The 18,142-nt window shown below is 35.6% G+C and overlaps 1 protein-coding gene across 1 annotated transcript; it reads right to left on the bottom strand.

Annotated features, from left to right (window-relative positions):
- Positions 1-11,203: 11,203 nt before the first annotated feature.
- On the bottom strand, positions 11,204-17,903 carry LOC124930791. The gene is made up of 9 exons (XM_047471147.1): positions 17,735-17,903; positions 17,239-17,466; positions 17,042-17,163; positions 16,729-16,789; positions 15,733-15,873; positions 14,524-14,631; positions 12,732-12,960; positions 12,380-12,631; positions 11,204-11,603 (listed from the first exon to the last, which is right to left on the bottom strand). The coding sequence occupies exons 1-9, from the start codon at positions 17,885-17,887 to the stop codon at positions 11,521-11,523; spliced, it is 1,377 nt and encodes a 458-aa protein (XP_047327103.1). The 5' UTR covers positions 17,888-17,903; the 3' UTR covers positions 11,204-11,520.
- Positions 17,904-18,142: the final 239 nt, after the last annotated feature.

The raw sequence follows: 18,142 nt of genomic DNA, 5'->3' as shown, positions 1-18,142 counted from the left end.
GAGACTAAATTTTCCTACTTTAGAAATATTTTGGGTCTTCTAAACCTTAATTATATTTTTTAAAAACACGACAGACATGAATTTAGGGAGAATCTCCTTATCTTAAAAACACTTTTATTGCATTTGTTTTCATAAAGATTCCATGCATAAATTTAGGGAGAACCTTTATCTATAAAAACCATCTTTACTGCATGTTTTTATAACATATCTCTTGCATAAATTTAGAGGGAAATGTGTAAATGTTCAACCGGACGGCTGTTTCACTTCGGATTAAACAGATTAATCAACCGAAAGTGCTATAGATCGGACCGAAATTTTCTTAAGCAACTTGGAATTTAAGGATTTTTGGTTATGAACATATTGTCGAGTAACTGCCCGGTCAACCCTTACTGAAAGCAGAAGCGGTCATTTTAACGTTGTTAAATGACCGCATGGTCAGTTTTTGCTATAGCTGGAAGTGGTTATTTGCTAACAAAAAACCAAAATGTTTAATTACAAGACATGCAGATAGCATGTGATACGTCCTTATATGTGCAAGTTCAATCGATTCATCTTTTGACTGAAATGGGACAACTATCCTATCTCATTTATGCGTTGGCCACAATCTTTTCCCACTAAAACAAAAAGTTATATTTCAAAATATTTGGAGGAAATATTTTTGTGATTAATGTTTCTTAAAATATCTTCAAATATCGAATAACATGAAGTCACGTGTCTATCAATGTTAAAAATATAACTAGCATTTATCATCATATAATATTATTAATCATTTATTAAAATGAAAAATAATAAGTATTTTTAAAGAAAATAATGATGACTTGTATTGGGAAATAATATTTTGCCTTAAATAACGGTTTATCTCTTCATTTAATGTGACTTGACACGCCTGTTCAGTTATACAAGGAAACCGTGCATGAAAGAATGATTCACATCACACTAGATATTTTCGAAAATCCCCAAAACCTCTTAAGCGCTCTCTCTTCTCTATAGACGAATCTTCTTCGAATCCTTTAATCTTTTTTTTTGCTTTCTCTAAAACTTCAACAATGGTGAAGGAAGTTAAGAATATCACTAAGTCCTATAATGTTATGCAGGTAGACTTTGAGTCTGTCTATGAATCTGGGTTACCGACGATGGAAGCAATGTTCAAGACTCTTGAGGTCTCCGGCCTTAGGAGGTTTCTCGGAGGACCGTTCATCTTTCATGAGCATGAGGTGCGTGACTTTTTCTAAACCGTAAAGATCATTGGCGATTCCATTACTGCACGTGTGCATGGAATTGATATTTCTCTCTCCGAAGCTCTATTCATTGAAATCCTAAGGCTCCCAATAGAGGGCCTAATATTCTCCGAAGAGCTTCCTAACAAAGTCATTTCTTAGATGCAATCCCTGTTCTCCAATCTTGACGGTCCCGTTGGCTGTAGAGAGAAGAAGTTCTTGAAGGTTGATGTTGGGTCAAATTATATTGACTAAAATAATCTAGAGAATAAATTTATTTTATGCTGATCTTATTTTGATGATATGTGTTCAACTTAGTTGTGAATGAACTTAAGTTCTCTTTTTGTTTATGTGCAAGTGCATATATATATATATATATATATATGACTGTGCTACTTTAGACGTGGTCTAAAGTATACTATCTTAAACGTTAGACGTGATAGTCTAACTCCTTTAGACAAAGTCTAAAGGGAAACATAGTTAGACGTGGTAGTCTAACTCCTTTAGATGAAGTCTAAAGGGAAACGTAGTTAGACGTGGTAGTCTAACTCTTTTAGACGAAGTCTAAAGGGAAACGTAGTTATACGTGGTAGTCTAACTCTTTTAGATGAAGTCTAAAAGGAAATGTAGTTAGATGTGGTAGTCTAACTCCTTTAGACTTCGTCTAAAGGGAAACGTAGTTAGACGTGGTAGTCTAACTCCTTTAGACGAAGTCTAAAGGGAAACGTAGTTAGACGTGGTAGTCTAATTCCTTTAGACGAAATCTAAAGGGAAGCGTAGTTAGACGTGGTAGTCTAACTCCTTTAGACGAAGTTTAAAGGGAAACGTAGTTAGACGTGGTAGTCTAACTCCTTTAGACGAAGTCTAAAGGGATACGTAGTTAGACGAGGTAGTCTAACTCCTTTAGACGAGGTCTAAAGGGATGCGTAGTTAAACGGGGTCTTCTAACTTCTTTAGACGATGTTTAAAGGGATGCGTAGTTAGATGAGGTCGTCTAACTCCTTTAGACGAGGTCTAAAGGGATGCACAGTTAGACGAGGACGTCTAACTCCTTTGGACGAGGTCTAATGGAGCACATCTAATGCATTGCTTTAGTATCCGTCTAAAGAAAGCATACGTCTAACCACGATCAACTAGTTGTCTGCTACTCCTGCTCTACTCACTTTTGTGCAGTATGCCAAACCAGCTAATTGTATCAAATTAACGAACTCCATGTATGCAAATATCCTTCCAACTGCCTGTCTAGCACAAGACAATATTAGAGGATATTTGACGCACTATCAGTTCGGTACGGCCACGATCTATTTACTCAGAGTCTACTGTATTCTAGTACTATGGACGTCCTTTCAATAGACACTTTCCACAGGTCCACGAAGATGATTCGACCGTTGGTGTCCTTCTACTACAAATAGATGCTCAAGGACAACAAACGAATGACTCACTCACTCACTTATTTTCTTGTTATTATCATCGAATCAATTGAACACACGAACTTACTTGCTCTTGCTCTTACTAATTTCTATCATCATTCAAGCTCAAGAGATAGAATCAATTACTATCTACCTGTGAGAATATTGTTGAAAATATTGTAAGTTGTATAGAGGTTGTTCTATTCAACCGAGAGTTTACTAGTTTAGTAAGTTGTATTTGATTTAAAGTATTTAGTGGATATCCTTATGGTTGTAGAAGAAGGGGTGACATAAGAGTTTTATCTCCGAACATCCATAAAACTCTGTGTTCTTTACTTTATGCCATTTACCATTCAGTCGTTTAAAGCTTCAAATCCGACGAACACTTCCGCACTTGAATCCGTTTCAAGAGCTTGAAGGATTTGTGAAGAATAGAAACATATATTAATCCCTCACAAGATTACTAGCGAATCGTTTACCATAAACTGTTAACAATGGTCAGACCCTACTCTCTATTAATAGTACTGATCCTATCAGTTGATCCTTTGCACGCTCCGGACAACAGTCAAATGGTAGATTTACAAGCAGATCTAAACGCCCTACGACATCTTGTCGCCAGACCTCTTCAAAACATGTCAAATCCTCAGCAATGGAATCAGAAGCGAGTTCCAATTTCAAAAGGAAGGCTACCCCTGAAGAAATTGCTGATGTTTCTTCATTTCAAAAGAAGGCATGACCAGAGGTAAGTGCTATTGCTCATGTTCCTACGTTTCGTGTCCCACCTTCTCCTCTAGAAGGTATTCTAGCTTATATTTCTGAGGCGCAAGCTGACGCGCAAGCCGTGTTGTTTTTGAACCTGTAAGTGTTTGGATGGAAAGTGAAGGGCCAGTTAGGTCTGAAGTTGAAGTTGTTGAAGGTCAATCTGAAACTGAAGAGCCAACCAATTGGTCAATTGTTGTCCCAACCGTTCGGTTGGAAACTGAAGAGAAGGTTCAATCAAATACATCTCCTACCGGTCAATTGGAAAATAAAGAGCCAGTCGGTCGGTCAATTATTGTTCCAACTGATCTGTTGGGAGTTAATATTTCTAATGATCAGCCGAATGCTTTCGTAGCCGATCAACCTGAAGTTGTTGTTGCTGTACAGCCGGACGTCCAACCCATGTTTAGACGGATATTTATCTTGATGATGAGGATTCCTCGTTGAGGAAGGAAGATGAACAGGTCGCCAAAGTTCTCATTCCTTCAATCCATCAAGAGGTCTTGCTCTCTTCGGCTACTAATGTTGTTGAAAAAGATGTTATAAACGTTGGAACCGTAGCAGTTCTTCCAGTTGATGCTGTCCCACAATTTGTTTCTCCATTTGCCCTAATGTGAGAACACAAAGGAATTGAATTCAGAGGTCTTGTTCCAAACCCTACACCTGTTGAAGTTGTAGGAAAAGGAAAGGGCATCGTTGAAGAAGTGCCCGAGACTAATGTAGAGTTGAACCGAGAAACTTGTGACTCTATTAAGTTCATAATGGATGAGATTGAACCTATTGTCTCTGCCAAAATCGATCTCTTCAACAAATGGAAAAGCATTAGACTCTTCACTCCGTTCAATAAGGCGTTTCCAGATGTGGCGTTTTCAAAGAAATGGAAGACATTAATTGACCTGGAGAGAAATGTATTCTCTGACCAAAACGCGGGACATTCATGAAGCTCTCTAGTGGGAAGAACTCGTGGCAGCTAATACGAGAGGTTAAGCTTTCTTTCCTTTTTATAATTCTTGTAGAGAGAACTTCGCTCCCTATTCAGAAACTCTAAGACGGATGGGCAATTGCTCAACCATTTAAGCGAACTAATAGAGGAATGTTGCTCAACCACTCTTCAATATTGCCATGGAACGGAGTCCTCCAAGTCTGATGCCCTTCGTGCTCCCGCACCTAGGGATGATTTGAATCAATTCGATAAGGATGTGCCGATTCTTCAAAATGAAGAAATTCATCCTTTCGAAGATGACACTCGTTATAACCTTCAAACAAATGAGAGGGCCACTACTGATAACGGTGAGGAACCTGTGCATTCCAAAGAGGCATCCGCGGTCGAAGCCTTTGTACCAGACATTGAGAAAAATCAAGCGATTATCAATGAAGTGTTTGTGGTTGACGTTACCCTGTCAATTATTGAGAGAGAACCAGTAATGTCTAATGAAGCGTATGTTGTTGACACCATTCCCTCTCCTCCTTCTCAATCTGAAAAAGTTCCTAAAGTAATCGCTAAGCTATTTTCCGAAGAGCAAGCGCATACCGAGAAGGAAACTAAATTACAGATCACTAAGAAGGCAACTCCAGTTATCTACCTTCCTAGTAAGTCTTTCAACTCTAAGGATTTGTCTAGACTTATCAACAAACTTAGCGATGAGATTATTGAAGAGGAGGTTGGCTCTTGGGCGATAATTAATGTTCCTCAACCTCAAGCTTCACATCACGTTGAAAAACTAAATCGATCCATCTAGGTCAGTATTCATGCTGGACTTATGCGTTCTGTCCATGTTTGTTCCCACATCTCTGTTCCTTCTTAGTTCGAAGAAGAGTCTCAAAGAACAATGGACATCCGCCAAATCGTCATGGAGGCTCTAGCTCCGTGGCAGGAGACCTTTCAATCCTGTAACTCTAGGTTATAACGCATAGAGATCTTGTCCGCATCTTCATCGGTTGTGCATGCTGAGATAGTTATGGCTCATAGGATAATAGACAGAAACGTTGTGGGTAACACGTAAGAGCTATTGAAGATGAGACAACAACTAACTAGGATGGAATCCCTTTTCAGCACGAATCTCACTCTTCATGGAGATACTAAATCTTCAGTTGATCTTCCTTCTTCTCAAATGATGGAAATCGCGAACTCTCTAAAAGATGATGAATTGGAGAGAATGGAAGAGACTGATGCAACTCCCAAAAGATTTCAACACGGATAAAATGTAGTTGCTGAGGCCACCAGTTCTACAATGTTACCTTGGAAGAGATTATGAATAGTGGGAGGTCTATTCCTCGCAGTTCTCGTTCCAAAAAAAACCCTCTTCAAGTGGTCAGATGGTTTCTCATAGTGGGTCTGATCTTACTCCCCGAGGCGGTGGCTCTCGAGCTCAAATAGGAAGAGGACGTGGACGAAATTCTGGTGGTCGTATTGGAGGAAACTTTGTTACTAAATTGATGGAGGACATCGAAGACAGATCAAACAGGGAGGGCTCTTGAACTTCTCTCGTCTTATGTCTTTTTATTTTACAAACAATTTTAATCTTGTTGAACTATGCGTTACTGATTGGTTGCATACCTTGACTTAGTTTTCAAACAGGGGAAATTAATTCATGATTAAGATTTAATCAATTACTGGGTTTGATCATTTTTAGGATAAACAATCATAAAGGGAGAAATTGTTAAATATATATCACGGGTTTTGATAATTTATTCTAAACAATCAAAGAGAGAGAAATTGTTAGATTAAATTCTATAATTAACTTAGGATAATTAATCGACGTTATAAAACTACCGGGTTTTTATAATTTAGTTTAAATAATAAAAAAAGGAATAAATTGTTGGACTAAAATCAGTTATCAATTTAAGTACATTAAATAAGACTAAGTTATGTCACATTGTGTTTGTGCAGGATTAACTTAGAAGAAAGCATAGCTGAATTTTCTATCTAGGTTCGGCTAGAAATAAATATACGCGTCCGACTATTTATTTTCTATCTAGGTTCGTCTAGAAATAAATATGCGTGTCTGGTATTTATTGTCTATCCAGATTCGGTTAGAAATAAATATGTGCGTCTGGTTATTTATTATCTATCCACGTTCGACTAGAAATAAATATGCACATCCGACTATTTATTGTCTATCCACGTTCGACTAGAAATAAATATGCGCGTCCGACTATTTATCGTCTATCCACGTTTAGCTAGAAATAAATATGCGCTTCCGGCTTTTTAATGTCTATCCACGTTCGACTAGAAATAAAGAAGTGCTTCCGATATTTATCTACCTATCCAAGTTCGGCTATTTAATTGAAGATGCGTGTCCGACTAGAAGTTTCGGCTATCTAGAATGAATTCCTTGCTCAGTTATTCATTCATTAAGCACTTCCGGTTACTTGTGAATTTCTACTACTCAACTCATTAAGTGTCTCCGACTAGCGCTTTCGGTTACTTAGTTGTGAAAGTAACTGAAGCATATTCCCAACTCATCAGCCGAATCCGTTATGCGCAGTCTGACACAATGGGTGTACTAATCGAATAAAAGAATGCCACATTATCTTTCCAGTACATCACGATCAAGAATATTCTGCGCACTATCCTCCTTCAGTACAATCATCTCTCAAAGGATATTTTATGTGGTACTATTCTGGAGCTCATCCAACTATAAGAGGACATGTATCCACTGTAGCAAATATGTCCGTTGCCAATTGCCTATTCAAGGAGAAGTTAGAGGAAAATTTACCGCTCTCGGACACACCTACTACTTTCAAAGGTCTTAAACATTTTGTGTGAACTTTTTATCAAGCGCTCAAGCTCTAAAGTTTAAAAGTCTACAAGTTTACTAGATCATTAAGTTGCATTACATTCACTGATATTTCTGTGTGAGATTCAGTAGTGTAAGTTAAACAAAGGTTGTTTTGTTTAACAGAGTGTTTTGTGCTAGGAGTTTAGAAGTAGGCAGTGTTTAAGTCTTGTGTGTCTGACCGAGTTTGTGTAAGTGTTGTATTCAAACCAAATCTTTTAGTGAATATTCTTCCCAAGGTTGAAAAAAGGGGTGACGTATGAGAGTTTTCTCCGAACATCCATAAACAAACTTTGTATCTTGTGTTATTTACCTTCAGAATCTTCCAACCCTTTATCTACCGCTTCAAGTCTAAACAAACAGTTCCACACTTGACTTCGTTCAAAAGTTTGTGAAGAATAGAAACATATATTTTACTTCTAACAGAGTTAATATCGAAGTGTACATCGACGCTGTTAACAATACTTGGTCAATCCCCTATTATTATTGACTCCTTTCCTAATAGTAATGTCACATTTTTATCGTAAAAAATAAATAAATAATATTTTTTTGTGGACTTCAGCCCACTTGAGCCCCTACATAGATCTGCCTTTGGTTTACTTTTATTTACATTGTAAATATCAGTGAAACAAGCTTCACTCGAGTGCGTTTTATTAACTTTTATTTATATTGTAAATAGAAGTGAAACTAGCTTCATTGAAGTGCGTTTGCTTCACTTCTATTACAATGTAAAAAAAAGTGAAACTAGCTTCACAGAAATGTGTTTTCTTCACTTTTAGTTTGCTTCACTTTCATTTACATTATAAATAAAAGTGAATCAAACTTCACTCAAGTGCGTTCATTTTACTTCCATTTATATTGTAAATAGAAGTGAAGCTAACTTCACTGAAGTGCGCTTGCTTCACTTTCATTTATATTAATATAGAAAGTGAAGTTAGTTTCACTCAAGTGTGTTTCCTTCACTTTTATTTACATTGTAAATAAAAATGAAGCAATTCAGTGAAGCTTGCTTCACTTTTATTTACAATATAACTAGAAGTGAGACTAGCTTCACTAAAGTGCGTTTGTTTCACTTTTATTTACATGATAAAAAGAATAAAGCTAGCTTCACTGATATTCGTTTATTTCAATTTGATTTAAAATATAAATATAAGTGAAGCTAATTGTACTGAAATACGTTTTTTCACTTTTATTTACATTGTAAATAGAAGTGAAGTTAGCTTAACTGAAGTGCGCTTCCTTCACGTTCATTTACATTGTAAATAGAAGTGGAACTAGCTTCACTAAAATGCGTTTGTTTCACTTTTATTTAAATGTAAATTGAAGTGAAGGTAATTTCACTGAAGTTTGCTTCTTTCACTTTTATTTAAATTGTAAGTAGAAGTGAAGCTAACTTCACTGAAGTGCGCTTACTTCACTTCTATTTACATTTTAAATATAAGTAAAACTAGCTTCGCATAAGTGAGTTTGCTTCACTGAAGTGCGTTTGATTCACTAAAGTGACTTGCAAGTAAATTGAAATGAAGTTAGCTTCGTTGAAGTGTGTTTGCTTCAATTTGATTATATTGTAAATAGAAATGAAGCTAGCTTCACTAAAGTGCGATTGCTTCATTTTTATTTACATTGTAAATAGAAGTAAAGCTAGTTTAACTGAAGTGTGTTTATTTCACTTTTATTTAAAATGTAAATATAAGTGAAGCTAGTCTGCTTCATAGAAATGTGTCGAATCCTCCTCTTGGACACGTGTCAGTTATCCGTTGGAAGCACGCTAGGAGTACAAGATAATACATTAGAGTATATGCGTTTGATCGTGGCATATCGGATCGTACTACAAAATATTCAGAAGAATGTGGTATACGGGACAATATAAAATGTGGACTAGTGGAATATTTGAATACGTGGGAGACAAGCAAGTTATAGAGTGTTAAGCTGTCTTGGCAGACGTCTGATAATTTATACCGCTGATTGCCAAACTAATGAGCTGAGTATATAATCAAACGCTTCTTCAAACGGTTGTAGAAGCAAGACGTTTGATCGCGCGCTTCTTTAGACAAACCGTCTGATAACGCTAGACGACGTCTACTTGCGCACTTCTTCAGACAACCTGTTTGTAGAAGTTAGACGACGTCTGCTCGCGTTTGCTTTAGACTGCATATGAAGACATTATAGTCAATGATAGATGCATTAGTTAATGCCGATGATGACCTTGATGCATTCATCAATGATAGAGATGATCCTGATACAATAGTCAATGTTAGAGGTGTCCCAGATGTATTAGTCAATGCTAGTGGTGACCTAGATGATATACTACCTCTCTCTTCTAGATCTAAAGTTGTCTTCAAGATAACTTAACAGATTCTTTGGTAACCCAAATATTCAAGTCTACTCAGAAAATCTCCACCTTGATTTGAATACTCCCATTGTTTCAAACCATTGTGGCATATATACATTAATCAATGTTAGAGGTGGCATAGATACATTAGTCAATGCCAGAGATGGACCAGATACATTATTCAATGTCAGATGTGGCCCAGATTCATTAGTTAATGTCAAAAATGACCCAAATACATTAGTCAATGTTAGAGGTAGTCTCAATGAATTAGTCAATGCTAGTGGTGGCCTAGATAATCTATCGTCTCTCTCTCTCTTCTAGATTCAGAGTTGTCTTTAAGATAATTTAACAACTCCTTTGTTAACAAAATATTCAAGTCTACCTAAGCCTTGTCGTTTTAGTAGAGTCCGTATCTTGATCTACCACATTATCTTCTCCTCCAGAATGACAATTTCAACGGTTATTCTACTACTACCGATAACCTCATAAACCTCATAAGCATTATCGTTTTAGTAGAGCACGCATCTTAATCTTCCATATTATTTTATCCCCCAGAATGAAAATCTCAACGGTTGTTCTGCTCCTACCGATAATTTCAACAACCTCATAAGCCTTGTCGTTTTAGTAGAGCCCGCATCTTGATCTGCCATATTATCTTCTCCTTTAGAATGACAATCTCTACGGTTGTTCTGCTCCTACCGATAACTTCAGCAATCCCATAAGCCCTGTAATTTTAGTAGATCCTACATCTTGATCTTCCACATTATCTTCTCCTCCAGAATGACAATCTCAACGGTTGTTTTGCTCCTACTGATAAGTTCAACAACCCTATAAGTCTGTCGTTTTAGTAGAGCCCGCATCTTGATCTGCCACATTATACTCTCCTCTAGAATAACAATCTCAACGGTTGTTCTGCTCCTATTGATAACTTCAGCAATCCCATAAACTTTGTTATTTTAGTAGAACCCGCATTTTGATTTTCCACATTGCCTTCTTCTCCAGAACTTGTCGTCTAAACTCTTACTACTACCATCTCAATTGAAAAAAACAAACAATTGAATAACTTGAAGCTCTGATACCAGATTGTTGTAACGGGATGTGTGAGATGACGTAAGCAATAAAGAAGACATGGATTTTAACGTGGTACGCAAAGATAAAATTTGACTACGTCCACCAAAAAAAGAGAATATTATTAGAAGATCAAAATATAGATTACATCAAGACAAATTATGACATTAGTTTACATAACACTAGATCCCCCAAAACCCTAACAGATACATAATTGGGATTGGAAACAATGCTCTCAAGACAAAGACTTCAGCTTTCTAAAGTGTTCGACTGCACCTTTAAATAAGTTTTAACTAGTTAACACTAATATTTTGGCAAATAATATCAAAAATATTATTATGATACTTTCCTATTTATATTACCATAACAAAAATCACATTTTCTTTTGTGTTAATTTAATTTCTTAAAAAAAAAAAAATTTCATTTGTTCAATATTCTCTTTCCTTGACATCTCTACAGGTCCCTGTTCAAACCTAAACACTAACTTTTAATAGTTATATGCTTTTAATAGTTATATGCGTCTTTTAAATTGTCAAATGCTATCAATTTTTCACAAGTTTATGCATAATTGGATTTGATCTAAATACAAGAGCGGTTAAAAAAGCAAAAATAAAAAAAACATAGGCAACAAAACATTATAGAATATGAACTAATACATTATCAAAAGCTTCATCATATATCCAATTAAAACAAATAGTTAAAATGAACCACCTTGGTCGGTGAGGTCAACAATTATAAACGGATGTCAGCAAAACTCAAACCCATTAATTGCAGATGCAAGTAAATTTATAGGTGCTCCCAAAGTGAGGCAAATATACTGCTTTCTTGTCCCCTCTTAACAATGTTGCAACCCATGAGATTAACTTGTGTGCTTTCTGTTGTGTGTGAAATTGGCATAGTCTTGTTGTGTGAAATTGGCATAGTCTTGTTGTGTGAAATTGGCATAGTCTTGCATCTCAATCGACCTTGCGCTTACGTATGCAACACAAACATGCAGAGACAACCACAGCAACAAGGCCTAGAAGAACAATGGACACACCTGCCAATAAAGGAAATAGAATCAAACACAAGATACTACCAAATGAGAAAATGAAAGTTGTTCCCTAGTTACTGAATTCAGAAGAGAATAGAGTTAAATGGAAAATTGATTTGAATTTTTTATCATGAAATATGCATTGAGCTAAATGATTAAGTTATTATTTAAATTAAGTTTATTAATAAATATTATTTAAAGTCACCTAATCTTTTAGATTCAGCTAAAAATTAAGTTATACATGATTGGCTTAATATGGTAAGATTATGTATGACTTTCCTAGATAATATAATAAATATGTTCAAAATACAATTTTAATCCCTGAAAATTAACCAAACTAAGTCATTATAAGGATAAAATAATCTTAATAACTTTTCAGACATTAGTATCACATTTGATTAGATTTGGTTTATTCAACATCAAACACTTCAAAAGTAAGTTCATTAGTATTCATTCAGTACTTAATTTTCAATTTTATCATTTAACAACAAGGTAAGTCTTGGGTATCTTTCTTTTGCCTTTTTTCTTCTAGTTACTAGCAAGGTTGCAAGAGAATCACCAAAGATAATGACATGGAATAAGTTAGCTGGTTTTCATGATTGAACAATGTACAATTCAGTCCAAGACGTAGTAGTGTATATAAATAAATTCATCTCCTTTTCGGACTACTTCACATCTCCATTAGACTTGTCAAATGATAACTAAACTGAGTAGGTTGTTAACTACCTAAATTTGTCAGAGTAGTACTACATAAAAGAAAATGCAGAATCCTCATCACTTACCAGCTAGAGAACAGAAGAAAAAGATTGCTAATCGATATCTAACAATCCAGGATAAGGAAACTTCAAGACTGCAATGTTTCTGGTGTTTCCTTTTATTTAAGATGGCCTCAGCATCAAATCTTTGACCTCCGAGTTCAGTTAATGTCGTATGCACACTTGTAACAGGCAATCCATCAGTATCTCTCACTTCAAATTTCAAGTTCACTGGATTATCTTCCCAGTTTATCTCTATGATTCCAAAATTTGGCCGAGCTAGAGGAGAAAAATTAGATATCAAACTATAATAATTTGTGAAATATAGTCATTTGAAATATACATTGATAGTAACAATAAGGGGTCAGAAAACTCCTACCATATGTGCAAGACTTATATCTGCATTCTTCATTAATGATTCTCATTGTGGTTGGTGTAAACCACGCAAAGAACCTCACAAGGAAATGCAAAGCTGAAGGAACTGTATTTTCTACGGCTTGAGTAAGGCCGCTTGAGGTTATGTCATAGAGGGGATACCCAATCACACAGTCAAATTGATTTATTTCTCCAAAATGAACATCTCCACTGATGAAGAAAACACCAGCCCTCTGTGAATGAAAGTCAACTAGAAATGAAATAATATCCATGAGTAAAACACTTTGTAGAATATTAAGTTTTTTTTAGAGTAAAGAGTAATAATATTATTTAGGTATTGACTTATCATTAAATGGGAGAGGTGTGGTTTCTAAAAAAAATTGAGTACCATAAAAGTAAATAAATGATAACAAGAATGTGTTTAGTATAATCCAAACAACATGTTTAGTATAAACCAAACAACATGTTTAGAACAGGTAAATTGCATCAATACTAAGGATGAGATATAGATAATTCTACACTCCCCTCCTCAAGTTGGGTAGTAGATATGGAAAGTGTCCAACATGCCACATAAATCTTCAAAAGTTGACATTGGAAGAGCTTTTGTGACTATGTTAGTCACCTGATTGCGTGAGATTCTCCCATTCAACATGATGGTTGAAGGGCTGATTTTCAATGAATGAGACATCCACGGAGTAGAATGTCTTTTTTAGAGTGAGAACAATAGTATTTGTACCATTTCTGATTTGGTGAGTACCTCAAAATAATAAATTTCGTGGCTCCAGGGTCGAGTTTGTCCCGATTGTGGTTATGAGTGTGGACAAAAGAGGTACATCCAAATATTTTTGCATGAGTGTGTTTGGATTCAATTTTGAATTAAGAAAGATTTGTAAGAGGGTTTCAATTGAACTTTGGAATTGAAGAATAAGGTAGGCAACGATGGATAAGGCATCGCCCCAATATATTTTGGGAGCATTTGAGTCGAATAGAATAGATAGAGTTAGCTCGAGTAGGTGACGATTTTTTCTTTCGACGTCATTTTGTTGGGGAGTATTAACACAAGAGAACTTTGATGAATAATGCCCTTTAATTTTAGGAAGTCGCCAAGGTTAGAAAATAAAAGAATTCACGTCTGTTATCGGGTTTGAAGTCTTGGATGGATGGTTGAAATTGGTTTTGAATTAAGATGAAGAAGTTTTTGAAAATTTGACAAAACTTCAGATTTTTAGGAAGAGCCAAGTGAGGCGAGTGTAGGGATGGTTGCAACGGCAGTCGCGGGAGCAACGACAATGGGCAGCGACAACGAAGGAGCAGCGACAACAACAACAACGTAAGAGGAAGAGCCTTGAGAAGTTATTAGAGCGGAGAGGATGCCACCAAGGGGATGAAATGTTGATGATATTCTTTCACTTCAGCGAGTGCCTTTGAATCGCTGGACGGAATCAAAAGTAAAGAAAATATATCAAGAACACTCTGAAACTATGTAGAATATTGAGCTCTGAAGAGTAAAGATTGAGAGTAAGGAGTGATAATATTGTTCAGATATTGACTTATCATTTACATGAGAGATATGTGATATATAAAAGACTTTGAGTACTATAAAAGTAAAGAAATAAAAGACTTTGAGTACTATAAAAGTAAAAAAATGATAACAAAAATGTGTTGAGTATAAACCTTGAATTGCACCAATACCAAGGATGAGATAGAGATAATTCAACATACTTTTAACTATATCATTGTACTAGCTGTAATAAAGATTAAAATGGATAACTAGGAAAATCAGGACAGAAGGTCACCTTACTGTCAGCAATCAATTTAAATAGACGTTGTCTCTCCTTAGGAAAACGCCCCCATGATTCTGTAGAAAATAGAGGACGGGTGACAGCTGAGAGATTGGATATAACCTGAGAGAATAAACGAAGTGACAAATAACTGTTGAAAATGGAAAACTTTTAATGGATTAATGTAGGAGATCTAAAGTTAGTGAAAACAATATATACTAATAGGAATAGTAACATCATAAATATGTTCAAGACTTGTTAGGGTCTGTATTACTAAAAGGCAGTCTTCCCAGAAAATTTGTTAATACAAACTCTTATCATTTAAAAAATGAAAATTGAAAATCATGAAAATCCATTTTTTTGGGTTTTCTTTTGTAACCATGTTTATGGTAATTAAGAGAAACATCAAGAGGGAAACTCTTCTTGGTCAATCTATTGTAGGTGCAGGCTACCATATGTGCATGTATGATTCAAATGCATGGTGCAAAAAGGCTTTTCAAAAGAGAGGTAGACTTTCACTCTTTTTTAATTGAAGGCCACAATCTGCACCTCAGATTTTTTTTCTTTCTGAACAGGGTTTATTTCTTGGGGCTGATAGCGTGACCCCTACTGCCAGAATTTCAGATTCTTTTAATGTACAACTCTAATAATCATTATATATATTTGTGCCCTAGACACATTTCTCCCAAAAAAAAAATCATCTTTTGTTGTGAGAGGCAAATGATTTTCAGTAAGTCTAACATAAGTACCATAACATAAACATTTTGTCACCATTAAATCAGAAAACGCACATAAATACTAGACTTGGGTGTATAGAATGAATAGCCTTGTAACTGAGGCACAACAACGTCGTGATTAGCTCATATATTCAAATATCAGATTAGTTTCTTTAAGGTTGTTAGTGACCTGGAACATGTTTGTTACACCGGGCTATTAAGGAGGAATGGACGACTGCTGATTACTTATGAAATGAATGGTGTGATGTGTGTATCCTCCTCCCTATGAATCAAGTCCATCTTTATTATTAAATTCCATACTTATTAGAGATTTCATAACAATAACATGTCTTGCAAGTCCAACAAAGGTACACCATTTTCGTCATACTATTCTTCTAAATAAATATGCAAATCTTCTAGCTATAGTTTAGTTTCATGTAGTATCAAAGCGAAAGGTATCCGTAATATGCTGCTTTACTCATTCAATGTTCATTCATTATGAGAATACCTGGATCGAAGATCCGATTATAGTGATGGCTGAAGCAGGGTCCTTCAACTGTTTCTCCAACCATGTCCACTGCACATCTCCCAAAATACACCCATCACTACCCAAAGCGTCCCTGTGATATCTGGTGTCCAATAATATAACCTGACAAGGTTGTTTTTCTTGTCAAATTTATCATAGTGTACAGCAAACAATGTGACAGTAAGATTCAATATATCAGGGGCGCCAGATCTGATCAATTAGAAGAAGATGTTACCGAGTTTTGAAGAGATTGAAAGTTTAATAATGATTATTAGAAGCATTTAGATAACAAAAGTGGGATACTGTTATTGTCACAGAAGTCACCTTTTTATATCAATACCTAAGTTCCACTAGAGCTTTAAATCGCTAAAAATACAATAATCAGCTTAAAGAACTACTTGTTTGTAGTTCAACTGCTTAAGATGAGAAGCTTCTCACAAATCATATAATTAGTGTTTTACACAGAATTCTTGTAATGGTTTGATTTTCCCTTCGATATATGTGATATTCACATATACCGTGGATCAATGAATAATTTCATTTAAAAAAAAACTGAATGCAGCTCTATTATAAAATAGGTAAACAAGGAGTGTGAGAGTCGGCCAATAATAAATAAATCAATAAATTCTTTAGTTGAAAGATAGACATGTGTTGAGGAAGATGACATTTCAGAACCACAACTAAATGAAAATTCTTCTTAACAGGTTCCTATTTTATTAACGTAGCAAGGGAACCTTCAAGCTAATGAGTAACAGTATAGTTTGTGAATACTAAGCACAAATTATCTGAAGCAAGAGGCGGTCATCTATTTAGGGTTAGAAGTGAGAAAAATAGGATAGCTGGTATTTATTTAACCCCAATTAGAGTTAGGTTCAGCCTCTTTTGGAGCTATCTTAACTCGTCTCCTCTTCCGGTTGTAGATCTAGTTTTTTAATTGAAATTGCAGAGTTTAAAAAAACAAACAAAAAGCACAAACACCTTGATTTGCCTACTTGATGGGCCAAATGTATATGATGTATAAACACCTTCCTGTTTGCGCCTGCAAATAATGGAGACAATAAGAAAGGTTCAAGATGGAAAACCCTGAAATAGAATAATTGAACATTTGCATGTCCCACTTAAGAAAGTTATGGTAAATGGATTCTACATAGGTGATGTATTGCATTCTTATAGAGGGTAAGAATTAGACTTAGATTATCTACATTTATTAATATGATGCATTTGAAGCACCCATATACGGATTTTCAATGAAACAAGTAGAGCACAAGCTTAATCGTGAATGTTATCATACCGTGGACTATCTTGAGGTTCATCCAGGAAATCAAGCATGAGTTTTTGGTTAGCAACCTTTCTGTCAAACTCCTTTCCTGCGTCATTCAATCCAAAATCATGGTCATCCCATGTGCCAATTACCTAGGAAATGCACACAATCTCAACTTAGTTAAAGTACAACAAAGATATTTCAAATGAAGTGTTAGACTGAGTAACCTTTGTATTCTTTCGTAGACGAGAATAACCATCAACCTTGTTCGCCTTATCATATCTTGTCTGCATTTCATGATCCGATGAAGGAATGAACCTTGGAACATTCTTCCATGGCCCAATTGTCCTTTCTTTCCCAATGAATTTAAAAGGGCGTCTAATATCCCCATAAATATTATCACCCAGCCAGATAAAAACATGTGGATCAAAATCAATTATTGCATCCCAAATTGGCTGCAAAAGTAAACAACATTCAGATGCTGGTATCATCAATTACGGCCTAATTCATGGTCCAATAATAGAACATCTTTTATATCCCCTTTTAACTTCCATGTCTTTTGTCTAATTAGTAGAAAGAGATCTCCTATGGAACTCTTTATCGGCTGTTCAGTTTTCCAACGGATACATATTGACTTGCTTCGCGATGATATGATAAAATCTTAAAGATGGAAGGACATTATAAAAACAAAAAGACACTGGTTTGTGTTTGTGAGAGAGTGACCTGAGCAGCACTCTGGTTGGCACAGGATCCAAATGCAATTCGAGAAATAAGAGCCCCTTCAGACGGTCTGGCCTCAGAACATACGACAAACGCAGAAATGATTATGCTTGCAACGGCGGCTACAATAATCCATCGTGAGAAATGAATCGCCATCTTTGCTTTGGAAGAATCACGCTACCTTCGGTGTGCAAAGTAGTTTAGGCGGTTCAAGCCATATTTATAAGTGGAAATTTGACGAGATGACCTCAAATTAGAAAAATGACACACTGTGGATGAATTTTGCAAAAATGACACATGTCCGTTTCCGTGACCATCTTGGAAAATTTGACAAAATAACCTTGGAAGGTTATTTTCAAATTTAGCATAGAATAAATAAAATTTTCAAATATAACTTTTTCTCTATATAAA

Source organism: Impatiens glandulifera, chromosome 3 (assembly GCF_907164915.1).
Source record: "Impatiens glandulifera chromosome 3, dImpGla2.1, whole genome shotgun sequence".
NCBI classification, from domain to species: Eukaryota; Viridiplantae; Streptophyta; class Magnoliopsida; order Ericales; family Balsaminaceae; genus Impatiens; species Impatiens glandulifera.
This window is presented reverse-complemented; position numbering and strand designations above follow the sequence as displayed.